General features: G+C 43.6%; 1 protein-coding gene across 3 annotated transcripts in view; it reads left to right on the top strand.

The window, feature by feature from the left end:
• LOC139273041 (tetratricopeptide repeat protein 7A-like) overlaps nt 1-27,390 on the top strand; it is a 491,323-nt gene that overhangs the window by 245,450 nt on the left and 218,483 nt on the right. For all 3 annotated transcript variants that reach the window (XM_070889337.1, XM_070889338.1, XM_070889339.1), the window contains 4 exons: nt 402-516; nt 3,684-3,741; nt 20,389-20,461; nt 26,521-26,681. In XM_070889337.1, the coding sequence (XP_070745438.1) occupies nt 402-516; nt 3,684-3,741; nt 20,389-20,461; nt 26,521-26,681 (407 nt within the window). The remainder of the gene's footprint in view (nt 1-401; nt 517-3,683; nt 3,742-20,388; nt 20,462-26,520; nt 26,682-27,390) is intronic.

The following is a 27,390-nucleotide window of genomic DNA, read 5'->3' as shown; positions in this document are numbered from 1 at the left end:
CACTGGCTTTTTGCTGATGAGCTTCAGGCAGTGCCAGAAGAATATAAGCAAACTTCCCAGAATGCAGTTGCAGAAGCCATTTTGAGCCATCTTTCTTCAAAGCTAAGTAACCTAGCACAGAGAGGAGCCATAAACTACAGTTACAAACAAGTCTCTTTTTGCCACAGCATCTACATTAGCCAACTTCTCAGCAATTTAAAGACTTTGCCCCTTCTACATTTTTGTTCCTTTAATTCAGCTTATGACTCGCTCTTCATGCCATAGCACCTGACTCGCTCTTCATGGCATCGTGCCTTAACTGCAAGAATAGAATCTTAAAAAGAATTGTAACTTTCCAGCACTAGATGAACTGTGTAACGTATCACCTATTTTTGTGATGAGTATATTCTGTTTGTTTACAGCTAGAAGGAGAGCGATTTTGCATGATTGTAATAACCATGGGGGAAGAAGCTGGTGAATTTCTTGCCAAGGGCTATCTGGGCCTAGGGTTGGTCTACAGTCTCCAAGCTACAGATGGTAAGGTGACAAACAAGGCGGTATAAATACAACAGCACATGAAAGAGAATGCTTCTGTAGGTATTAGTAGCAAAGCAGTCCTTGTTTTGATGTGGTCAAGGGCAAGTGCTCAATTGGATGTCAGCTTCTAAGTAAACAAAAATGCTCTTTTTTTCCAATGCAGTTATTTTTGGAGTAAGTTTTCTTTTTTCTCCCATTTTTGTTTATTTATCACATATCCTGAGAGCTCATAGCTAAGAGGGCTAGCCCATAGCTGCTCTCAAACTGGCACCAATGCCCCCTGTATTTGGCAGTTGAAGGAGGCAGGGAGCACCTTGTCATATCTCTCTTCCTGGCCAATATTTGTCCCTCAACCAATGTCGCAAACAGAGAATATCTGGTCATTATCACATTGCTACTGGTGGGAGCGTGTTGTGTGCAAATTGTCTGCTGCGTACCTGCATTACAACAGTGACTACACTTCAAAAAGTGCATAATTGACAGTGACTCGCTTTGAGGCGTCCTGAGTCGTGAAAGGCACGACATAAACGCAAGTTATTTTTTCTTTCTTTCCTCCCTCCCTTTGTGGACAACACTGTAGCTTCCACTTGGCACCATCGAAATAAAATTGGGTTTGTATCTGCATCCCTCAGCCCTCTGTATTACTCAGCATCTGTGCTGCACCAACACATGTTTACAAGTTCATTATTGCTGTAATGTTTTCTGTGCTATGGGGGAGAGGAGAGGGGATTTGGTTAGTATAGCCTTTTTATAGCTTATGATAAGCAAATCAAAAAAATTCTAAAGCTTTGTTGAACTATCCGTTTATTGTAGGCTTTAATGCAGCTCCCAGTTTATCAAAATATTGCTTTATGATTAAAGTGGATTTAATCTAATTAATATAATATTACTCTGTTCAGTCTACTGTCCTTTCAGCTATAATATATTATTGAGTAACTTTGAAATAAGCTTACAGATTATAGCGGTAAATAAAAATAGTTGCTTGTCATCAAGTCACAAAACTATTTAGTTTCCAGCATTGCTGCCTCATAACTTCTCCCAAAGAGCCAATGCCGAATTCCCACACTCTTGCATTAAGAATAGTGATAAACAGCTGCAGCCAAAAGGACAGCACTTGTTTAAGCACTGCATTCATTCCTGCTTTTATTATATCAAACCAGCCAGGTCCTCCCCTACTGGCTTTATAGATGAACAGTGCTCATTTTGATTCCCAGGCTGTGTTGAGTTAATTTATCTCAGCTGAGAATAGTAGTATGGGAGCTGTGAAGAGTAGTATTGGGAGCTGGGGTTCTCAGCTGGGAAGAGTAGTATGGGAGCTACAGTTCATAGCATACCTGGATTAGTTAAGGGGAATTATAAATCAATCAGATTTCTGCTCCTCAGCACTGTCTAATGACCCATACTGGAAAGTACATGCGTGTGGGTCTCGGTTGCAGTGTCCCTGTTACAAAGGTTGGGTCTGCCTTACATATACCCCCTTGTGTTTAGCATCTCCAGTTACTCCCATAAGCATATCTTGCATCCCTTATGATCAGGAGTTTACCTTTACTGTCAAATATCTAAACATACGATAACGTAACCCAGGAGGCCATGATACTGAAACTCCTTGTTATGTGTACTGGATACTATTATCTTCAGATCTTGTGAAAGGCACGAGGAACTATCTCCTTGCTGTTCTCAAATGAAAGGACCATCCTGACATCATAGCCAGAATTTTCCAGTAAAATAGTTAAAAATGGGATCACGACCTAATCCTGACTCGAAACTGCCCGCTTATGGTTTTGATGGGGGTGAGCAACCAACTAATTCCCAGGGAACGGTACTTTAATTTAAATATTGTAATAAGGCTGGAAGCCTCTTTTTTTCAACTCTATTTTGAATTTAACTGCATGTGGGCGGGTTTCACACAATTCGTGAAACCCGGCAGTTACACCGAGGCAGGGACTGCTGCATCAAGGAGATAAGTGGCTTTATACCAACCTCCTGGAGCAAGGCTCTCTGCCTAACCCACTGCCCCCCCCCCCCCCCATGACTGGTGACCTCACCACGAGGCCTCCGATCACTATGAGGCCTCCCCGTCACCCCCCACCTCACCAATGATCCTGAGATCAGCCACAATCCTTCCAGTGGCCAGCCCTGATTCTGTCGACTCCCCTTCCATTTCCCCAACCTAGCCCATGCCAATCCCCAGTGCCGCCCTGCCGATCCCCGATCCCTCTGATCACCGGTTGACCCCGTCTCCCGATCCTCCAACCATCTGCCGATCATCCAACTCCCTCCCGATCCGTGACCCCCTGCAGATCCTCCAGCTGACCACTCCTTCCCCCACTGAATCCCGATCATGCCAACCCCATGATCCACGATTTCTAGATTTCATTCTCTCATTATTTTGTGTTTGCATTTTCCTTATTGCATTTACCCAGTCTCTAATGGTGTTGCCTTTCTCTTAGGAACTGATCTATGATGTATTATGTGTAGTGTGGGTTGGGAAACTTAAATTGTTTAGTATGGCTGCTGCAAATGGGCAAAAAAGTTTCTCTATTTGAATAATGGCCTATCCATTTATTTATGGAATTTGCACTGCATTCATAGAGTAAAAGAAGACCAGATTGCAGATGAACAGCTTATTTTTAATGGGAAGGAAATTTAATTCACTGCCACCTTCTTTGTTAACTAATTTGAATCTAGTTGGGGGACTCGCCAAGAGAAAAAATAGTTAGTTCATCTGTGTCATATAAAAAGTAATTCCCTTTCACATTTCTCTGCACCCCTCCTCTCCACTGGTACCTTGTCAAAGTGGCCAATATTCACATGAGCAGAGATAATGAGTAGTACTTTGGCCAAACCTATCCTCACCCAATGTCCCACAGCTGTACACTTCAGGAGGGGTTGCTGGAAAATGATCAGGAGCAGGCGCTCCTGCTGATTTTCTCCTCAAGAATCATGGGGCATTGTCTGTAAGTGCAGTATTCACACTGCCCATTTTATCATGTGCTAAAATAATAAATTTGCCTTTACACAATGACCATGTCATTGAGTTGAAATAGGACACGATAAAAGAAGAGAAAATGTATTTTTAGCTAAGTAGGGCATTGCCACAGTTCACAGAATTTTCTTTCATTTTGAATTTGATGAATCATGCTAACCCCTGTGTCATTATTGTGCAGCTACACTAAGGAGCACCCGGGATAAGCTCCACGAGAAAGCATTGAAAGCTCTCCGAAGGTAAGGATGTATGTTTGATTTTACTTCAGAGTAAACTAGATTTGAGAATTCAAATAGCGCATTGCTGGCAGTTCACTGATTAGAACTAAGTTTACATCAATGTTCATTGATACTAACAGTTAGAACCAACAGCAGTTATACTGTAGCTGTGGATTTGATGCATTGTTTTCTCTAATAAGGCAAAGAAGATTTCTGCTTATTGGCCTCCAGCTACTGGCAACATTTCTGAAACTAGAAAAGTGCGAGCTATTGCGTTTGCTAGTTACTGTCATTTAAAACATAAGTTTAGAGACAGTCTGTTGGGCTGCATGAACAGATTCAAACACAGCACAAGATTATAGGACTCAATTTTTTCCAAAGCCATTTTTTGGCATATTGCCAGAGTTATGCTCGTTTTTCTAGGCCACAACTGCTCCAAAAATAAATGTGTCAAGTTTCCCCGCTCTATTTTTAAAAATTGGTGCTGTTCAGTCTGTCCTGTAGCCTTGGGGGGGTGGAGCCAGATGTCTGCGCCGAAAAAACGATGCTGCCCCTTATGTGCATGCGCAAAAAAAAAGGAAGTTTTCGACGTGATTCCCATGCATGTGCAGTACAGCTCCCGGTCTACAATCGGCCATTTTTAAAGAGCCAGTTGTGTGTGTGAGAACTTTAATTATCATTGGAAAAATCAGAGCTGCAATACAAGGTGCAACGCGGCGCAAGGACCAAGAATTTCTTACCGGAAGAAGTGGAGGCACTAGTTATAGTGATTGAGAACAGATGGCAGGAGCTGGACACCAGCAGAGGACACAAAAAAGTTCCACCCAAAGAAATGAAGAAACGCTGAAACCAACTTGCAGAAGGTAACTGTGCAATGGTGACCACTCCGAGGTCCGGAGAACAATGCAAAAAGAAGTGGCAGGGCCTTGGTCAAGTAGTTAGTGTAAGTAATATTTTCATTTTTCAATGAAATTGCAATTGCAAATGTGACCATCTGTATATGTCCCACCCAGCAGAAACACATCCTCTCTAAAAAGTTATATTTTCATCTTTGCAGAGGAAAATGGCACACAATAAACGAGAAAGAACTCGAACAGGAGGAGGTCCAGCAAATCTGCACCCACTGACACCCTTGGAAGAGAGGGTTGCTGGAGAAAAGCAACCACCACTGCACAAGCTGGGCCCACACTCGAGGGAGAGGGTAAGCCCTGCAAATTCCACAGTCTGGCTTTCCTAAATGTTAAGTACTGCACGGGCTAGCCATCCTTCGGTCCATGGGGATGTCTCCGTCAGCTATGCTTCAGTTGATGCAATGTGTTATCATTCATCATGGTCCTTCAAATCAGCCTGCTGCCTGCGCTGTGTGAGCCGACTCATGCCACCCACCCTGCCCCCTCTGCTAACCACTTATCTGTTCTGTTATATTTTGCAGAACTTGAGGCCAATCCTGATGATGTAGAAGTAAATTCAGATGAGGAAGAGACTGAAGAGGAGAGCATCTTCCAATCCCACCTTCCAGACCATGGTGGTGAGGGTAGGGGAGAGGGGAGGGGATGGATGAAGTCCCCACTGTTATACTCACATTGGAGGAGGTGCAGTGCCGCCCATTGAGTTGCTAGCCCCTTCCCTGACTAGTGGTTTGAGTGTTGGTGGGACATTCCATGGTTTCCCACCGTCCGAGGCTGGGGATTCCAATGGGGTCCAGCGAGGCACACCCAGGACCCCACCGTCCGAAGCTGCGGGTCCCACTGGGATGCTGCGAGCCACACCCAGGACCCCACCGTCCGAAGCTGCAGGTCCCACTGGGATGCTGCGAGCCACACCCAGGGTGAGCAGGAGAAGGAAAGCTCGACCGTGCTCTCCTGAGGTGCAGGATCTAACAGATGTGGTTCACGTGATGGCAATGAGTGCGTAGAGCATTGACCTTACCCGATCACTCCTGGACACCATCAGTGGGGTGAATGATGAGGTATCGGGACTGTCGGGAGAAGTAACAACACTCTCACGAGAAATGGGAACACTGTCCGGGAACATGAGGGAGGGAATATCTCAGTCAGCAGAAACAATGTTGGTGCACATGAGGGAGGGAATGTCGCAGGTAGTTGACACACTTTTGCTGAATATGAGGAAGGGAATGTTGGAGGTAGTTGAGACACTGACAGGGCACATGAGCGACGGAATGTTGGAGTTAGTTGCTGCAATAAGGGAACATGCCCAGACCCCGCGCCCATTGACAGAATCAACTGCCACTCCTACTCCAATCCCCAGACCAGCCTCTGAAGAGGCCCAAGCCGGGCCTTCCACATTACCGGCTGCCCCCCCCATCAAGAAGTGCACATTGCCCGAGATGTTCAAAAGAATAAGCTTGGTACCAAACGAGAAACGCTGCGCCTCCGCCTGTGGGCAGGGGTGGAGTCACCAAGACCAAGCGCAGCGGGCGGTCTTAGAATAAGATGGAGGAGAGATAGGTGAAGCCTTTGTTTGCTGGTGTTGTTGTTGTTGTTGTTACTGTTGTAACTGTTTTCAAATTAAAAGTTTTTTGTAAGCTATGTAAATTTACAAGTTTAAAAGTTAGTTAGTGATGAAGTTTGTAAGTGATCTTAAAGTTTGTCAGTGATCTTAAGTGAAAACTTTAAAGTATGATACAAGAATATATTTATTAAAGTTAAGTACAAACAAATGTTAAACTTTTGAATAAAATATATTTTAAATTATAACTGAATCATTTCCATTATTTGTTCCATTATTAACATAACTTTTTGAAATAAACTAGTATCATTTCTTCCATTAACACACCACAACATTACGGAACAACTCCAAACATTAAACATGGTCCATGTGGAATAGTTGCCGCTGAGCCTTCAGACTGCAAAGCTTTCACAGATGAGCTGCTGGCGCAAGGATCGAGGAATCATTAAAGGGGCACGATGGCCCGCCCTCCTCCGGGTTCAGGTAATTTCATGGCTTCCTCATCCTCATTCTCCTCCTCGTCACCTGCGTCTTCCTCATCATTATCATCAGCTGATCTCACCTCAGGTGGGTCTTCCCGTTACCGTTCCACTACCAGTTGCTGCTGGCTCATGATGGCTAAGTTATGCAGCATGCAGCACACAACAGTGAACTGTCGGACAATCTCGGGAGTATTGCAAGTAGCCTCCGGAATGGTCCAGGCATCACAAACACTGTTTCAAGATGTCAATGGTCCTCTCAATTATGCTGCGCGTCGCAATGCGCGACATGTTGCATTCCCAGTCAGCCTCCGTCCGGGTTAAGCGTAGGGGCGTCATGAGCCAGGATGTGAGGCCGTAGCCTTTGTTTCCCAGTAGCGAGCAATGCCCTTCTGCCTGCTGCTGAAACATGGCAGATATAACGCTCTTGTATAGGATGAATGCATTGACTGACATGATGCGATGCATGTCGTCACACACGAGCTGTACATTAATGGAGTGGAAGCCTTTTCTGATCCTGTACATTTCGGAATCCTCCAAAGGTGCCCGCAAGGCGATCTGGGTACAATCAATGTAGCCCTGTACCTTTGGGAAGCCCGCAATCCTGGAGAAGCGCACAGCCCTATCACGCATTCCCTGGTCGGTCATGGGGAACTTTATGTAGTCATTCCCCCGGGCATATAGCGCAGCAGTCACCTGCCGAATGCAGACATATGTTGCATGTTGAGAAATGGTGCACACATCCCCAGTTATAGCTTGGAACGATCCTGATGCATAGAATGAAAGTGTAGCTGTAACCTTCACTTCAACTGACAAAGCAGTCCTCCTGATGCTGCTAGGTTGTAGGTCTGCTTTTTATTAACTCACAGATCTCAGTTACAGCTTCTTTGCAGAAATGCAGTCTTCTAACACAGTCTGCATCACAAGGTGCAGGTACGAATGCCTGTCTCGATATATCCGACGTGGGTAAGGTCTCCTGCCTTACATGTTCTGAGGTTCCTCATGCGATGACGTCGAATCAATTGTCTCCTCTGCAGCACCATCATGCAAAAGGCTTGCACAAGGTGTGGCATTGTCAGTATTGCCACTATGATTAAATTGTACCTTTGCAAGAAGCTCAAAACGGCAGCCAGGCAGGACAAGGTTCTTTGTTCTCTCTCCCTACAAGCTCTGTATGGACCACACCCAGTTTTGAGCATGCGCAATGATCAGGAACACCCACCTCCCCAACCCCCTGGGCTACATTTGATGCGTAGTGCAGGCTTTTGATGCGTTCTGTGTGCCTTCCGCAGCCCCCCACCCACCCGGGCTTGATTTGATGGTTAGTGCAGGCTTCTGATGCTTTTCGTATACGTTCCATAGCTTTCCCCCCCCCCCCCCCCCCCCCCCCCCCCACCCAAACCCTCCCAGGCTTCTTTTGCAGCCAAGCCTTGAGCCCCTGTGTTCAGGCACAGGACCGATTCTGCCGGCCGACACTCCGACCCTCCAGCCCTGTTTGCAGACGTTCGGTGGTGGCGTGTCAGTTGAAAAAAATGAAAACTTACAGAATTCCATCAAACTTCCATTTACTGCGTTATAAGGTAAAAAAACTTTAATCTTTATTATGCATATTTAAGTGTTCCTGACTCCCTCCAATACTTCGCTGACAAACAATGGTGTCTTTCTGAGCCGATTTTTCAATGTGCACTGCTTTTTCTTAACTCACCAGAAGGTTTTTCAGGAGTGGTCACATATGCCGACCTAGGAGCATTTTTTTCTGGGCAAACTTACATAATTGACAAAAACTGGCGCAGACATCAGGTTACGCCCCCTATGACGCCCAAAAAAACTAACTTAAAAAAATGGTAACTAACTAAGTTACACGAGCGCAGATTCCTTGGGGAAACTTTAATTTTTTAACTTACGCCAAAAAAAGTGGCATACGCCAAAAAAACTGCACAAATCACTGGGGAAAATTGAGCCCTATATCTTCCAGCTGGTTTATCACCACTCCAGGAACTACTGTGAATTGTTCTCAGTTTATTACAGATAAACTGTAACTATGCAGCACTTTTCGCAGTACTATGACATAATGCTGATGTACAGTATAACTGCCCTATAAGGCTGTGTTTACATATAATTGTGGCAGTTCATAGATATTTTAAGACATATTAATATAGGATATGGACTGATAATTCTTTGTTGTTCCACTATTAAAACTAAGGCTGTGCAGGAACTAACACGGTATACATGACAGTTTGTTAATATTAGACTGCCAGTCGACCTTCTATGACTTTGCACATGGGAAGTCAAGTCCAAGTGCAGTATTTAGGTCAAGCAGTGTTAGAGGGTTAGAAGATAATTGGACCAAGGCGAAAGAGGGGTGAAGGGAAGGTGGTAGAAGGGAAGGAGGGGAAGGAATGAAAGGAAGAAGTGCGAGGCAGAGGAAGTGAGATGGAGATTGGAGTCGGCAGGTGGGAAGAGGCAAGCTGGCAAACAATGAGCGGGAGGGCGGAGTAAGCCAAGGAGGGAAATCTCTCTCGGAAGTGGGGGACGGGGGCATGGCCAATGAGCTACCTGTCCAGCTCAGTAAACTCTTTCAGTGGGGTGGGGGCGGTATTAAATGGAACTAGTTGAAGGGGAGTGAGGAGGTGGCAACCCTGTTATTCTCTCTATGAATGGAGGGAGGAGGCATGGCCATTAAATGTTCTAAGTGGAGCTGCAGTTGGCAAAACCAACCCCTGCAAATAAAATGTATTGGATTATTTGGTGGGGAAGCGCTGTAATGCAGCTGGAGAAACGAGAGAAGATCTGCAGGGGTTAGCGGTGGGGCAATCTCACATACATGCACACCAATATATTTAGCTTGTGCAGAAAAAAATTCTAACTGAGAAAGTATTTGCATGAGGCACAGGATGAAACTTGATTAAAAATTGTAGCTATTTTACATCTGATCAATACAGAGTTTATGTTACAGTTCACCACACACTGTGCAGAAATTGGCAATGATCTTTGATCTGTCATAAGAATTCTTTTGAACTTCAGTATTTGTTTGGCATCTAATCCCCCTTATATAGTTCATGTGTAAGAACATTTTATTTGTAATATGCCAGTTTGTATCTTTCTTTTTCCATTGTAAACCATTTACCACAACTGTAAACTTGTGTACATACTTAAGAGAATTGTGGTTTGGTTTGTTTCCAAATATGCAATTTGCCTGGAAATAATCCTTGAGCCACTTGATTTCTGATGATGAAGTCATGTCCATATTGAGTTCTTGGGATGTAGTGAGATAATGTGAAACTCTCTGGTTGCCAGCAATCACTTTACAATGTTGCTTGGGTGGCTCTCCTCAATTCAGTAAATTGTTGCTGAATTTTAATTGTGTCAGCATTTTCGAAGAAGCCAGCAAGATGGCTATTCAACATCTTCAAGATAGGATTTTAATTTCCGGCAATACCACATCAATTATTTTTACTTTTGGTCAGTCTGGTGTCGAATATAAATGGAAACCCATCACCATAATTCATCATCATCATCATCATCATAGGCAGTCCCTTGAAATCGAGGAAGACTTGCTTCCACTCTAAAAGTGAGTTCTCAGGTGACTGTACAGTCCAGTACAGGAATTACAGTCTCTGTCACAGGTGGGACAGACAGTCATTGAAGGAAAGGGTGGGTGGGGAGTCTGGTTTGCCACACGCTCCTTCCGCTACCTGCGCTTGTTTTCTGCATGCTCTCGACGACGAGACTTGAGGTGCTCAGCGCCCTCCCGGATGCTCTTCCTCCATTTAGGGCGGTCTTTGGCCAGGGATTCTCAGGTGTCGGTGGGGATGTTGCACTTTATCACGGAGGCTTTGAGGGTGTCCTTGAAACATTTCCTCTGTCCACCTGGGGCTCGTTTGCCATGTAGAAGTTCCGAGTAGAGTGCTTGCTTTGGGAGTCTTGTGTCCAGCATGCGGACAGTGAAGTTGGTCGAGTGTGGTCAGTGCTTCGATGCTGAGGATGTTGGCCTGATCGAGAACACTGACGGTGGTGCGTCTATCCTCCCAAGGGATATGTAGGATCTTGCGGAGACAGCGTTGGTGGTATTTCTCCAGTGATTTGAGGTGACTACTGTATAGGGTTCACGTCTCTGAGCCATACAGGAGGGTGGGTATCACTACAGCCCTGTAGACCATAAGTTTCGTGCCAGATTTGAGGTCCTGGTCTTCGAACACTCTCTTCCTCAGGTGACCGAAGGCTGCGCTGGTGCACTGGAGGCGGTGTTGGACCTCGTCGTCGATGTCTGCTCTTGCTGATACTAGGCTCCCGACATATGGAAAGTGGTCCATGTTGTCCAAGGCCGCGCCGTGGATTTTGATGACCGGGGGACAGTGCTGTGTGGAGGGGTCAGGTTGGCGGAGGACCTTTGTCTTACGGATGATAAGTGTAAGGCCCAGGTTTTCGTGCGCCTTAGTGAAGATGTTGACGAGGGTTTGGCGTTCAGCCTCAATGTATGCAGACGCAAGCCTCGTCCATCTACAGAGGATGGGATGGTCTTGGATCCGGCCTGGAGGCAACGGAGGTTGAACAGGTTCCCACTAGTTCTATAGTTTAGTTCCACTCCAGCGGGGAGCTTGTTGAGCATGAGATGAAGCATTGCATTAAGGAAGATCGAGAAAAAGAGGGTTGGCGCGATGACGCAGCCCTGCTTGACCCCGGTCCAGACGTGGATTGGGTCTGTGGTGGATCCATTGGTCAAGATTACGGCTTGCATGTTGTTGTGGAGCAGGCTTTTGGGTGCAGCCGAAATGGAGGAGGACGTTCCATAGTCCATCGCAGTTAAGTGTCAAAGGCCTTTGTGAGGTCAAAGAAGGCTGGTGTTGTTCCCTGCATTTCTCTTGCAGTTGCCGCGCCATAAAGATCATGTCCGTTGTACCCCGTAGTGGATGGAATCCGCACTGTGACTATGGGAGGAGCTCTTTAGCCACAGGAAGGACGGTTGAGGAGGACTCTAGCGATGACTTTCCCAGTGGAACAGGGAGATTCCTCTGTAGTTGCCGCAGTCGGACTTGTCCCCTTTTTTAAAGATGGTCACGATTATGACATCTCAGATCTCCAGGCATGCACTCCTCCTTCCAGATGAGAGAGATGAGGTCATGCATTCGTGCCAATAGTGCCTCTCCGCCATACTTTAGTGCCTCAGCGGGGAATTCCATCTGCTCCTGATGCCTTGTTGTTCTTGAGCTGATGGATGGCCTTTTCTACCTCGTGCAAGGCTGGAGTTTTGCTGAGATGGTGGCGGGTAGCATGCTGCGGGATGGAGTCGAGGACATTCGTGTCATAGGCAGAGTCTCGATGACGTAGTCGAGCAGGTGCCAATACTTGGAGTGAGGGTGTTGCCACGATCCCTCTGGCAGAACAAGGTGTTGGTGATGACCAGGTCGTGTTCTAGGCATTTTGTCAGGAGCAGGGTACCGCTGGAGTTGGTTTTCCCTATCCCCTCTCTGCCAATCACGCCTCCCCAGAGGTCACCATAATTAAGAGCCTACAGACACCACGATCTCCGTGTAGGGCACACCCCACTTTCCTGATTCTGGAGTGCATCGACACATTGACAAAAGTCAAGGCTTAGAAATCCCCCAATGTGCGTTGGAGCTAAAATCATGTAGCCTACCTGTACAGGCTACTGATGATCTTCCCACAGCTTGTCTACCTAGCTAGAACCACCCTGACCTTTAGAGCATTGACTTTCAGGCTTGTTTGGAGCTGAGTGAGAAGACTCCCAGGCTCCAGTGATAGGCCTACTGCTCAAGGTTACATTAGAGAACTAGATTGACTGGTCAATCATTAGGAGGCACAGTAAGTTATGTAGATGGGGCAGGAAGTTACAAAGGGGCAAAGACAGATTAAGTGAGTGGGTAAAACTGTGGCAGATGGGGTTCAATGGGGGGGAATTGTGAGGTAATCAACTTTGGATCCAAGAAAGATAAATTTGGAATATTTTGAAAGACTAGAAACTACGGAGGAACAAAAGGATTTGGGTGTCCAGATACACAAATCACGAAAAGCTAGTGTGCAGGTACAAAAGGTAATCAAATAGGCAAATGAAATGCTGACCTTTATCTCAAGAGGGTTGGAATACAAAAGTGGGGAAGTTATGCTTCAAAGCCTTGGTCAGACCCCCATCTGGAGTATTATGTTCCGTTCTGGGCACTGCACTTCAGCAAAGAAGGCCTTGGAGGGGGTACAGTGCATGTTTACCAAATTATACCTGTGCTTAAAGGATTCAAATATGGGGACTTGGGTTGTATTATCTTAAGCTTAGAAGGTTGTGGGGTGATCTAATTGAGATGTTTAACATGATAAAAGGATTCGATAGAGTGGATACAGAGAAGCTATTTCTACTTGTGGGAATCAAGAACAAGGCACAATCATAAAATTAGAGCTCTGCCATTCAAGTGTGAAATCAGGAAGCAGTTTTTCGCACAAATATGGTAGAAATCTGGAACACTCTTTCCCCCAAAAGCTGTGGATGCTGGGATGATTGAAATTTCTGAGACTGAGATTGGCAGATTTTTTATTAATTACATGTATAAAAAAATATGGATCAAAGGCGGGTAAATGGAGCCTGATGTAACTGAATGACAGAACAGTCTCAAGGGGCTGAATGGCCTATTCCTGTACTATGTTCTTATTAATAGTGCCCTGGGGTACTGTGGACCTGGCTGGCTCAGGTATCAGATTACAACCCTCTGAGAAGAAATTCCTGCTCATCTCCATTTTAAATGGGCGACCCCCCTTATTCTGAAACCATGCTCCCTAGTTCTAGATTCCCCCATGAGGGGATACACCCTCTCTGCATCCACCTTGTTGAGCCCCCTCAGTATCTTATATGTTTCAGTAAGATCACCTCTCATTCTTCTAAACTCCAATGAGTATAGGTCCAACCTACTTGACCTTTCTTCATAAGTCAACCCCTTCATCTCAGGAATCAACCTAGTGAACCTTCTCTGAACAGCCTTCAATGCAAGTATATCCTTCTTTAAATAAGATCAAAACTGTACGCAGTACTAGGTGTGGCCTCACCAATACCCTGTACAGTTGTAGCAGGACTTCTCTCTTTTTATACTCTATCCCCCCTTGCAATAAAGGCCAACATTCCATTTGCCTTCCTGATTACTTGCTGTACCTATATATTAACTTTTTGTGTTTCATGTATAAGGGATCCCCATGTCCTCTGTACTGCAGCATTTTGTAATTTCTGTCCATTTAAATAATAATTTGCTTTTTTATTTTTTCTGCCAAAGTGGATAACCTCACATTTTCCCACATTATACTCCATCTGCCAAATTTTTTGCCCTCTCACTTAGTCTGTCTATATCCCTCTGCAGATTTTTTGTGTCCTCCTCACAACTTGCTTTCTGACCCATCTTTGTATCATCAGCAAACTTGGCTGCATTACACTCAGTCCCTTCATCCAAATCATTAATATAGATTGTAAATAGTTGAGGCCCCAGCACTGATCCCTGTGGCATCCCACTAGTTACCGTGTGTCAACTGGAAAATGACCCATCTATCCCGACTCTCTGTTTTCTGTTAGTTAGCCAATCCTCCATCCATGCTAATATATTACCCCCAACCCCGTGAACCTTTATCTTGTGCAGTAACCTTTTATGTGGCAACTTATCAAATGCCTTCTGGAAATCCAAATACACCACATTCACTGGTCCCCCTTATCCATCCTGCTCGTTACATCCTCAAAGAACTCCAGCAAATTTGTCAAACGTGATTTCCCTTTCATAAAACTGTGCTCACTCTGCTTGACTGTATTAGGCTTTTCCAAATTTCCTGCTACTGCTTCCTTAATAATGGACTCCAGCATTTTCCCAACCACAGATGTTGGGCTAACTGGTCTATAGTTTCCTGCTTTCTGTCTGCCTCCTTTTTTAAATAAGGGTGTTGCATGTGCAATTTTCCAATCCGCTGGCACCTCCCCAGAATCCAGGACATTTTAGTAGATTACAACCAATGGATCCACTATCTCTGCAGCCACTTCTTTTAAGACCCTAGGATACAAGCCATCAGGTCCAGGGCACTTGTCCATCTTTAGTCCCATTATTTTACCGAGTACTTTTTCTTTAGTGACAGTGATTGTATTCCACCCTCCCTATAGCCCCTTGATTATCCATTATTGTGATGCTTTTAGTGCCTTCTACCGTGAAGACCAATACAAAATGTTTGTTCAAAGTCTCTGCCATTTCCCTATTTTCCATTATTAATTCCCCAGTCTCATCCTCTAAAGGACCAACGTTTACTTTAGCCACTCTCTTCCTTTTTATATACCTGTAGAAACTCTTATATGTTTTTATATTTCTTGCAAGTTTACTTTCATAATCTATCTTCCCTCTCTTTATTATTTTTTTAGTTGTCCTTTACTGGTTTTTAAAAGTTCCTAATCCTCTGGCCTCTCACTAATCTTGGCCACTTTGTATGCCATTGTTTTCAATTTGATACCATCCTTTACTTCCTTAGTTAGCCATGGATGGTTCTCCCTTCTCTTAAAATCTTTCCTTCTCACTGGAATATATTTTTGTTGAGAGTTATGAAAGATCTCCTTGAGTGTCTGCCACTGCTTATCAACCATCTTACACTTTAATCTATTTCCCAGTCCACTTTAGCCAACTCTGCCGTCATACCTTTGTAATCTCCTTTATTTAAGATCGGGACACTGGTTTGAGATCCAACTTTCTCACCCTCCAACTGAATTTGAAATTTAACCATGCTATGATCACTCTTTCCTTGAGGATCCTTTACTCGGATAAAAACAGAAAATGCTGAAAATCTCAGCGGGTCAGGCAGCATCTGTGGAGAGAAAGCAGAGTTAACGTTTCGGTTTGATGACGCTGCCTGACATGGAGATTTCCAGCATTTTCTGTTTTTATTCCAGATTCCAGCATCTGCAGTATTTTGCTTTTGCATCCTTTACTAGGAAATCATTTATTAATCCTGTCTCATTACGCAGTACCAGATCTAAGATAGCCTGCTCCTTGGTTGGTTCTGCAACGTACTGTTCTAGGAATACAATCTATGAACTCTTCCTCAAGGCTAACTTGGATAATTTGATTTGTCCAATCAATATGAAGATTAAAATTGCCCATGATTATTGCCGTTCCTTTTTTACAAGCCTGCATTATTTCTTGATTTATACTCGGTGCAGCAGTGTAGCTACTGTTAGGGGCCTATAGACTACACCCACCAGTGACTGCTTCCCCTTATTATTTCTTATCTCCACCCAAACTGATGCTACATTTTGATCTTCTGAGCCAATATAATTTCTTACTACTGCACTGATCTCATCCTTTATTAACCAAACTATCCCTCCTCCTTTTCCTTTCTGACTATCCTTCCAAATTGTCAAATACCCCTGAATATTCAGTTCCCAGCCTTGGTCACCTCGCAACCACGTCTCTGTAAATGGCTATCAGTTCGTACCCATTTATATCTATTTGTGCCATCAACTCATCCATTTTGTAATGAATGCTGCATGCATTCAGATAAAGAGCTTTTAATTTTGTTTTTATACCATTTTTCTCCTGCTTTGACCCCACTTTCTGATATACTCTTATATTTATACATTCTGTCCCTTCCGATCACACTCTGGTTATCATTTCCCCCACTGCTACCCTGCTCTATTGCCTTCTCCTTGTTCCTTGACTTTTTAAATTTCCGCTCACCTGAACCTTCCCCTCCACTCTTTAGTTTGAAGCCCTCTCTACAGCCCTAGTTATTCGATTCGCCAGGACACTATCCCAGCGTGGTTCAAGTGAAGCCCATTCCAGCAGAACAGCTCCCTTTTACCCCAGTACTGGTGCCAGTGCCCCATGAACCGAAACCCATTTCTCCCACACCAGTCTTTGCGCCACGTGTTTAACCTTATTTACCCTATTCAAATTTGCTCATGGCTCAAGCAGTAATCCAGAGATTACTACCTTTGTGGTTCTGCTTTTTAATTTAGCCCCTAGCTGCTCATACTCCCTCAGCAGAACCTCTTTCTTTGTCCTACCTATGTCGTTGGTACTTACGTGGTCCATAGCAACTGGATTTTCCCCCTCCCACTCCCAAGTTTCTCTGCAGCCCAGAGGAGATGTCCTTAACCCTGGCACCGGGTAGGCAACACAGCCTTCGGGACTCATGCTCTCAGCTGCAGAGAACCTTATCTATCCCCCTAATGATTCTGTCCCCTACCACTACAACATTCCTTTATACTCCCTCCATTTGAATGGCCCCCTGTACCACCGTGCTGTGGTCAGTTTGCTCATCCTCCCCGCAGTCCCTGCCCTCATCCACACATTCTTTCTCTCCTTGTCTCATTCCTTCTTCACCTGCCCTCATTTTCTATCTCATCTCTTCTTCCTTCTTTGATACTTACTGTTTATTCCCTTTTTCCTCTTCATTTGTTCCTGATCTTTTTTTTCATTCCTCCTTGTTTTTCTCTTATTCTTGCATTCCTGCCTCTCATTCTTTCTCTCTTTCATTCCCCTTGTCCGTCTGTCATTCCTTCTGGACCTCGTTCACACTCTCTTTATCTCTCATGACTTTCTCTACTTTCTCTTGTTCACTCTAACCCCCTCTCGCTCTCATTCCTACCCCCTCTTTCCCTTTATCCCACTTTCCACAGTTCCTTTGTTTCCATCATCCCTTCTGTCTGTCATCCCTTCATTCCCACTTTTGTTCTTTCCTCCCTCTTTATTTTTTCCTCTCATATTCTCTGTCTCTCATTTCGTCGGTACTTATCTCTGTCTCTTTCCCTTCCTCCCACCTCTTCTTCCCTCTCTCTTGAGCTCTCATTCCATAACTTTGTTTCTATTCATGTCCATGGGGATTTTGTCATCTGTGCATGCTTCTTAGCATTCTATCTGGATGGGAAATTTCCCTTGTGGAATGCTTGATTGAACTGTTTATGCTGATGACGTTTATGCTAACTAAGATATGTTGAGCTCTAATAATCAGATAATGAAGAAGTTGCAACATTACTGCAATGTTAATTAGATACTTTAAAAAAAAACTACAATGGTTTCTTTCCAGAATTACACAAGCATAGACAATAATTCAATAGACCCGAGAGAAAATTAAACACAAGGATGTTTACTCAAAATACTAGCCCAAATTTAATTTCATAAAAATCTTTTTTCATATTTCATTAATGTGATTACTTTTAAAGAATAAACCATTTCTGGAATATAATGCCAGTCATGTTCTATAAATCGGAGCGGCAATTTGTCTCTGGTTAATTGCCTTCGAGTAAGTAAAATGCTAATAAAGCCTCATAAAAAAACTTGATCCCTGTGTCTTGTGATTTCTTCACCTCAAATTCTACCCTCTTGTGCATCCCTGATTATAATCGCTCAACCATCGGTCGCCGTGCCTTCAGCTGCTTGGTCCCTAAACTCTGGAACTCGCTCTCTAAACCTCTCCGCCTCGCTACCTCCCTTTCCTCCTGTAAGACGTTCCTTAAAACCTACCTCTTTAACCAAGCTTTTGGTCATCTGCCCTAATTTCTTATGTGGCTCGGTGTCAAATGTATCTGTTTTGTCTTCGAACACTGCTGTGAAGTGGCTTGGAATGTTTTACTATGGTAAAGGCACTATATAAATAAAAGTTGTTGTTCCACCAAACAATTCCTGGGAACTTAATTTTTTCTACAATCCACATGCAAGATCAACCACCACTGAAGTCAGAAAATATCAAAATCAAATTTGAAAAGGCAGAGATGAGAAAACTGGTCATCTAAGAGAGAAAAAACAGACAAACTGATCTATTCTACATGCAGGCTGTTGAAGACACTCATTTCTTACCTGATTTTGATCATTCAGACAGTTAATTTGTTTGTAAAGCAAAATGTACAACCTGCAAGGATGCCACTGCACTTAATATCCACTCTCTCCACCACTAGCACATTGTGGTTCAGTATGTACTATCCAAAAGATGCAACGCAGCAATTCACCCAGATTACTCCGGCAGCTCTTCCCAGCTCGCAACCGCTACCGATAAGAACAAGTGGAGCAACCTTCTGGATACACCAAGTCACATACCTGGCTTTTATATATGTCATTGATCCTTCTTTATCACAGGGAGAAAACTCCTGGAATTGCCAATGTAACTAATGCCATAGTGGAAGCATCATCATCACCAAGACTACAGTGATTCAAGAAGGTGGCCCATCAACAACATCTCAGGGCAACTGATGATGGACAATAAATGTGGTCTTGCTAGTGTCATCCACACCATGAGAATAAAGTTTATTAAAAGAAAGCTTAAATTACTTTGAGGAAAATCAATTATCTGCAGGGAGGAGAAGGGGCCTAGAGTGTAATGATCAATTATTCTAGCTCTACTGTTCTCTTGATTCAAATCAGCTAGCTGAGTGTAGACTGGGATCTAAAGAAAACAAACCCCGATCTTCCAGGTCTGTACAACTCAATGCAGGCATTTACCTTTGAGGCCAGTGGGGGAATTCCCTTCCTCATTCATTGAATGAAATGCCCCATCAGTAGTGTTCCAGTGGAGAGAGCAAGAATACTTAATGAAAAAAAATTCTGTGTACAAAATGAGTGCAGGTGAAATCTGGCTTCCAAATACAACAGTTCAAAAATTAAGATCCTTTTATAGATTCTGTAATTTTCTAGAAGAACTTTGTTCTCAGTATTTCATCAACATATTATACTTTGGGGGAAAAATGCATTTTTGTTTCAGATACTATTTACAACTTGTTGACATTTACATATACCCTGCTATACTTGGTTTTGTAAATGGGAATGAGTCATACAGATTAGACATTGACAGTAACTTGAATATTTGGAGCAATTTGGTTAGCAGATTTTAATGTAACATTAAGTACAACATATTGTCGGCAGACTATTTAAAAACACAAATAAAATGCTTGGGGCTAGAAATTCGTTGACTTTACGACTGGATTTTGGCCGCTATTTCACTCTGAAAACCCAGTCGGCGGGAAGTTCGGTGACCTTTTGCAGCGGCACTTTCCACGGACCGCCGTGGAGAGGAGCGCCAATGTGCAACACCCGAAATAGGGCTTGCAATCGATATTTGGCTCTCTGTACCCGTACTCTGCGCACAGAATACCGACAGGGAAAAACTTGTCAGCAGCGGTAAGTATGAAGACCTACAAAAAAGGTAAGTTAAAGTTTTTATTTTTAAATTCTTTTTCAGTGATTTTAGTAGGTAAGGGTTTTGTAAATGTTTTTGAATATTTTTTGCAATTTTTTTTGTTGTTTTTCCCCCCTCCCAAGGCTTTCTCGCAGCGCTATCGGCCTCGGACTAAAGTTGCCGAAATTCGCGGTTTGCACCGCGAATCCTCGTGCAATGCCAATTTTTACCGCTGAGCAAATTAAAGGCTGAACATCGGGCCTGAAAATGGTAGCAAAGCGAAAACAGTAATTTTAGCGTAAAAATACCGTTTTTGCTGAAAACCGAATTTCTAGCCCTTGGTATTTTACAGTAACATAGCACCATACTACATGTAAATGCATTCTTATTTTTGTCCAGAGACTTTAGTTAAATCACTTTAAAATTGTTGCTGTTCTAGATTTTATTAATTCATTAAATCAGGTCTCCTGTAAAAATGAAAGTCTCAGTTTGATTTATTCTTTTCCCCTTTAAGTTTATATATTTTTATGTTGTCATGTTTTTAATTTACCATCATAATTTATCAGAGTTCTGTGTTCCATCATTGTAGAGCCCACAGTTTGGATTCTGATGATCCTCGGATTATTCTATATGTCTCCCTGCAATTGGCCTTCAACAGGCAGGTGGGTATTGTTGCCGTGTTACCTGCGGGTGCCATTGATATATTATTTTTGCAATGAAACATCTGGACTTTTAATTTGTAATTTTAGAGCAAATGATATTGACAGTTGGAAAACTACATGTATTGGCCCTCCACTCTCACCTCCAACAAGCGAGAAGCTCAGACTTCTTTCACATTAAGATTGAGACCATCTGATCAGCTGCCTCTGCTGCTTCCCTCCCTTCCCCATGCCCACCAGGCCAAACTTCCTCTAAGGTTCTCTCCTGCCCTAGCCCTGAACTCACATCTTTCTCTAGTTTCTCACCTTCAAATCTGCCATCATCACTCCTTTCCTCAAACAAACAACCCTTGACCCCTCTATTCTTGTAAACTACCGCTCCATCTCCAACCTCCCTTTCTAATCCAAAGTCCTTGGTGTTGTCACCTCCCAAATCCTTGCCCATCTTTCCCCGATCTCCATGTTTGAATTCCTCCAATTAGATTTCTCCGCATCCCGTCCCCTCAGCCACAGTACCGAACCGGCTCTCATCAAAGTCATAAATGACATCCTATGTGACTGTGGCAAAGGTAAACTGTCCATCCTCATCCTTCTCGACCTGTCTGCAGCCTTTGACACATTTGACCACACCAACCTCCTCCAATGCTTCTCCTCCAATGCTTCTCCACCTATGTCCAGCTGGGTGAGACTGCATTCACCTGGTTCCTTTTTATCTATCTAATCGTAGCCAGAGAATCACCTGTGAAGGCTTCCCTTCCCGCTCCCACACCATTACTTCTGGTATCCCCCAAAGATCTATCCTTAATCCCTCCTATTTCACATCTATATGCTGCCCCTCAGCGACATTATCTGAAAATACAGTGTCAGTTTCCACATGTATGCTGATCTCACCCAACTCTACCTCACCACAAACCTCTTTCGCCCCTCCACAAACTGTGTTCTGGAACCACCAACTCTTGTCATTCTCCCTGGCAAGTGCCTGAAGCTGAACCAGACTGTCCATGACATCGGTATCATATTTGACCTTGAGATAAGCTTCCAACCACATATTTGCGCCATAACTAAGACCACCTATTTCTATCTCCGTAACATCGCCGATTCCGCCCCTGCCTCAGCTCATCTGCTGTTGAAACCCTCATCCATGCCTTTGTTACCTCTAGACTCAACTATTCCAATGTACTCCTGGCTGGCCTCCCACCCTCTGCAAACTTGATGCCATCCAAAACTCTGCTGCCCGTGTCCTAACTCGCACCAAGTCCCTTTCACCCATCTGCTTGCTAAGCTACTTTGGCTCCCGGATAAGTAACGCCTTGATTCTAAAAATTCTCATCCTTGTTTTCAAATGTCTCTGTGACCCCGCTCCTCCCCTTCTCTGTAACCTTCTCCAGCCCTACAACCCTCCAACATATCTGAGCTCCTCCAATTCTGGCCACTTGAGCATCCCCAATTTTAATCACTCCACCATTGGCTGCCGTGCTTTCAGCTGCTTAGGCCCTAAGGTTTGGAATTCCCTCTGTAAACTTCGCCGCCTCTCCACCTCTCTTTCCTCCTTTAAGATGCTTCTCAAAACCTACCCCTTTGACCAAGCTTTTGGACATCTGCCCTAATATCTGCTTATGTGGCTCGTTGTCAAATTTTGTTTGATAACGCTCCACTGAAGCGCCTTGGGACGGCTTACTACGTTAAAGGCACTATATAAATACAAGTTGTTGTTGTAAAGATTTAACTGATAACCTTCTGAATGGAAGATTGTTGCCCATGTAAATATTTTATTTTACAAAAATGTTGTTTATACTTTCAAAGCAGACCAATTTATTCATATCAATCTGCTAACTGTGATGAGTTTTTAAAAAAACAATCCCTGCATAGTTTGTACTGTGATTTTTTTTTCAGTGCAACGGGTTTTATCTTCAGGATCACTAAAATGGGAGGGGTAACTCTGGTTGAAGAGAGGGAGATTTCATTAAAACATTGGGGTCTCGCTTTAAGATACAGACTAGTCGAGTCGGAAAAGTGCTTATCTTCCCTTTTTTTTACAAAGCTGTATGAACTTAAAAGAAAGAAAAGAAACTCAGAAGCCGTTTTACCTGGTGAAACTTCCTGGTATTTAAAACTGGAAATTAATTACAAGTGTACAGACGCTCTGTTAATAGCGGGTGGAGAAAACTTTAGCATTCAAAACATTGGACAGTATGCATTTCTGCATATGCAAATCAGTGGCAGCATAATAATGGAGCTGGAGAAAATATACCTGATGAAATATCAGCCTTAAAATGATCTTGGTCTGAGATGCTTGTGTCGGAGAGAGGGCTGGTATAAAATCAGGCGTGGTTGATGGGTAGGGGTCCATAAATGCCAGTATGGTTACAATATACCATGTTTTTGTAGACTGCTAAGATCTGTCAACTCGCGAAAAGGTGTTATATGTCTTGAAGTAATTGGCCACCATCTCCCAGAAGAAAATAATACTGCAACAGCACAGCTTCCCCCACCCAATTTGTATTGAAAAACAAAACCATATTTCAAGTCAATGACGCTGAGGTTTCATTAAGCAGGTCATAAGGATTCACAGACAGTAAATCTAGGCAAACACATGAATGACTGTATTGTGGGAGGTGTTTTACAGGCTTACAAGACACGTGAAAATCGTTTCACACTTGTGAAAGAACCTTTGTAAATATGATGACAGTGTTCTGTTTGTTACATGGAATTACTTTAAAACACTGTCACATGATGCAGGCTGTGCAATTGACAACTACAGTTATTCATTTTCCAAACTTATATTGTTATCACAGTTTATTAACTATGTTTCTTGTAATACATAACATAAGAGATAGGAGCAGGAGTAGGCCATCTGGTCCCTTGAGCCTGCTCCGCCATTCAATAAGATCATGGCTGATCTGATCTCGGCCTCAACTCCAGTTCCCTGCCCTCTTCCCATAACTCTTGACTCCCTTATCCTTCGAAAATCTGTCTATCTCCACCTTAAATATATTCAATGACCCAGCCTCCACAGCTCTCAGGGGTAGAGAATTACAAAGATTCACAACCCTTACTTTAATTTTTGTTTCCATTTATCGTCTCTCCTCTGCCCATTGACTCTTTGCTGGGCTGGGGTACTGGTTGCCCTCCAGTACTTTGCCCAAGTGGCCACCCCTCATATGTGAACCTAGATAGTGAGTGCCAGGGGACTATTCAACCACAGCGAGCATCACAACCAAGCCGATCCTATTCTCACCAATACTCATGCAAACATACTTTCCAATAGGGCTCACTAAATAGGGTACACAAATGAAGATAATGGCTGATTTTTCTTTTTCCAGCCCAAGGATGCTAAGGCCCTTTACCCCTATATAAATTTGACTCGGCATAGACCAAGGATTGAATGGGGGGACATTTGTAGTCTGTATGGCTCTCTATGCATAGGATGGTGTGTTTGCCAACCAAAGTTCTCTTCTTCTTCTTCTTAGGCGGTCCCTCGTAAGTTATTGGTGCAGTGGCAGCTTTTTAATTTTTCAGCCTTTTCCTACATTATTTGGTGTCAGCCAATTGATCTTCAATACAGCAATTAGAAACATGAAAATATCCGCAACAGCTACGTATCATTTTACATCTAACCTATTTGCAAACGATTTCTGATCATTTCTACAGCATGCATCCAACTTCACAACCTGATTCATCCTGTTAAATGTCTTAAACTTGCCTGGATTTAAATACATGGTCCACAACAAAACTAGGTTTAACAAATGTGGCATGCTTGAAACTCTTTAAAGATATTACTTGGGGACATTAAAGAAGGATACTACTCAGTGGCAGACTGGCCAGGTCAAGTATTTTCAGGTGAAGAATATTGCTCCCGCAAGAGTGTAGTAATGTTTTTAATAATCTAATTATCTCTCAGCACCTGGTGCAGAACATTTGACTTGACTTTGGGTGCACTGGGGTTTGCATCCATGATCTGGAAGGAAGCCAGCTATCTGGAGACAGACTTGCTGGACACATAATCCGGAATAGATCTTTCTGGTTGAGTACCTGATTTGGCAGGTATCTCAACATTCCTTTTGGACTAAAATTAATTAAAATATCTCCTCTTGGGTACAAGATAAAATACTTTCACACTGCTCATGGAGAGAGTATTTTTCCATGAGAGTACTTCCCTGCTCTCTTTCCTGCACACACTTTCCGCTTTCTTCATTTTCTTAAAGTTAATTTCTTTATTGCTCTTATACTTTCTCCTGTTTAGTTTTTCTTACACTATTTCCTTCTGGTTTAATTTGGTCTTTGTTCTTCCCCATTTATTCTTTTAACTCATACCCATGTTGGTGTCATTGGGATAGTTCAAAGTGTCAGTGGTTATACTCGCTGGAATTTAGAAGGATGAGAGGGGATCTCATAGAAACTTATAAAATTCTGACAGGACTGGACAGGTTAGATGCAGGTAGAATGTTCCCAATGTTGGGGGAGTCCAGAACCAGAGGACACAGTCTAAAGATAAGGGGTAAGCCATATAGGACCGAGATGAGGAGAAACCTTTTCACCCGGAGAGTTGTGAACCTGTGGAATTCTCTGCCACAGAAAGTTGTTGAGTCCAGTTCGTTGGACATATTCAAAAGGGAGTTAGATGTGGCTCTTACGGCTAAAGGGATCAGCGGGTATGGAGCGAAGGCTGGGGTGGGGTACTGAGGTTGCATGATCAGTCCCTATTTTTTATGTTCTATGTTCTATGTTTCTATGTTTACAGAAAGTACAAGCTGTGTTCTTTCAACAAATCTTTCTCTCCTGGACGCTCCACCCAAAAGGGGTACTATTAAAAGATTGATGCCCCAACGTGTGGGGATTGAGAATAAAGCCAAGTTTGGACGACATGTGATGACTTAAAACATGTTCTCCTTCTTTATTAAATCAACTGTGCATCAATTTAAATATATCTTCCTTCCCCCCCCCCCACTTCCTCGCTACCCCTTCTCAAAAGTACATCATATCTTTATCTGAGTTGGTTGTATTACTAAAAGGAATCCATTGGGCTGGATTTTAGGCTTTTCTGTTTTCGGGGCGAAAACTGAGGTAGGGCGGGAAAGTCACCGGCCGGAAATAGTTTGCGTCTTGGTACTTAAGTTTGGGTATCTGGGCCATGCGTCGGGGGTGCAGCACTAAGGGAGGCATTGTACACCTCTCTTGGCGCAAGGATGGGAAACTCGCGAACTAAAGTGTCGGCCCGGGAGTGCTCTGAGAGAGGCTTGGTGAGGGGGGGGCAACTTTAAAAAAATAAAAAAAACCCACACAAACATTCCCAAAACATTGCCCACGCCACCATAACATAAATCTCAAAATAAATTTAAAAGAACAAACACTCGTACTTACCCTTGGAGTTCATTACCTTCCTCACCGCCGCCGGCATGGCTGGACCACTCTGATCTCCCAGGCGGTCATTGCGGGTGTACTTCCGGGCGGACGGGTCGGGCAGGAGCTCAACCTCGCACTGGTGTCACAACCAGGAGCATTGCACACCCGGTCCAGCTCTTCCCAGCAGTGCTGTTCAGCGCCTCCGCAAAACCCGACCGGAGGATCGTGGCGGGGCACTAGAGACCTCACCGCTGTCTTTCACGCCGCTCCAGGGCGAAAAACGGGGTGAAGAGGACCAGGAAATCTAGCCCAATTGTCTCATGAATTAATAAGTAAAAATAGTGTTTTAACTTAGAGAAGTTATTTTCATCATCTGCCCCTGCTCTGCACCAAGCGAGAGCTAACATCTTCTCAATCCTCTGATAATTCCACTCCAACCAGCTGCCATAAGCTGACTCTCCTTCGAGCTGCCCCTTCCTGCCTTCGCCCCCTTAATTGGCTAAAAAAATTACCATTTGCAAGAATGAATGAAAAAACAATGCTGTGTGACACTAGAACATGTGAACAAAGTTACAAGTGTTTTTTCTTCTGTGACTTACTGTAATCTAAGGTAGGTTTTGATAGTCTAGAGTTTTACAATTAGTAGACCTGGGATTTTTTAATGCCTCTGCTATTGGACCATTTTAAATACTTTCGCTGTGTTTAAATTTGTTTTGCAGATCTCTGAAGCTATTGAACTGTTACAAGTAGCCCTGAAGCTCAGGAGTGATGACATGCATTCTCTCCATTTGCTGGCACTTCTGTTTTCTGCCCAAAAACATTATCAACGTGCTTTAGAGGTCATCAACATGGCAGTCAACGAATACCCAGAAAACTTCAGGTATTAATAGTCATTCAGTCATATATTAATTGCTCCTATTTGATGAGATGCTCAGTTCTCTGTCATTGATATCTTTCCCCACCCCATCCCATCACCTATGGAATTTAGGGCAACAGTGGAAGCAGTTAGTATTGATGCATTCAAAAGAAAATTAGATAGATTACTTTGAGAAAATAATATTTGGCGATACAGTATATGAGTAAGTTAAGACATGACACAAGTACAGTAAGCTTGGGAGAAAAAGGTGACTTTGGATCTATGGTTCCAATGGCTCAATTTTCCCCAATGCCGTTTTTTGGCATATTGCCAGAGTTACCCCCATTTCTTTTGGCCCCAACTACTCCAAAAAAATAAGTAGCAAGTTTCCCCGTTCTATTTTTTGAAATTGACGCCACGCAGCCTGCCCTTTAGCTTCGGGGGGGGGGGAGCCTAATGTCAGCGCTGAAAAAACGATGGTCTGCATTCGGCCATTTTTAAAGAGCCAGTTGTGTGTGAGAACTTTAATTCTCATTGGAAAAATCGGAGCTGCAATACAAGGTGCATCGCTGCTCAAGGACCAAGAATGTCTTACAGGATGAAGTGGAGGCACTAGTTACTGTAATTGAGGCCAGATGGCACGAGTTGGACACCAGCAGAGGTCACATAAAAGTTTCACCAAAAGAAATGAAGAAACGCTGGAAGCTTGCAGAAGATCACTGTGCAATGGTAA

Source organism: Pristiophorus japonicus, chromosome 9 (genome assembly GCF_044704955.1).
Source record: "Pristiophorus japonicus isolate sPriJap1 chromosome 9, sPriJap1.hap1, whole genome shotgun sequence".
Taxonomy (NCBI): Eukaryota; Metazoa; Chordata; class Chondrichthyes; family Pristiophoridae; genus Pristiophorus; species Pristiophorus japonicus.
The sequence above is the reverse complement of the archived record's forward strand: the minus strand, read 5'-3'. Positions and strand labels throughout refer to the sequence as shown.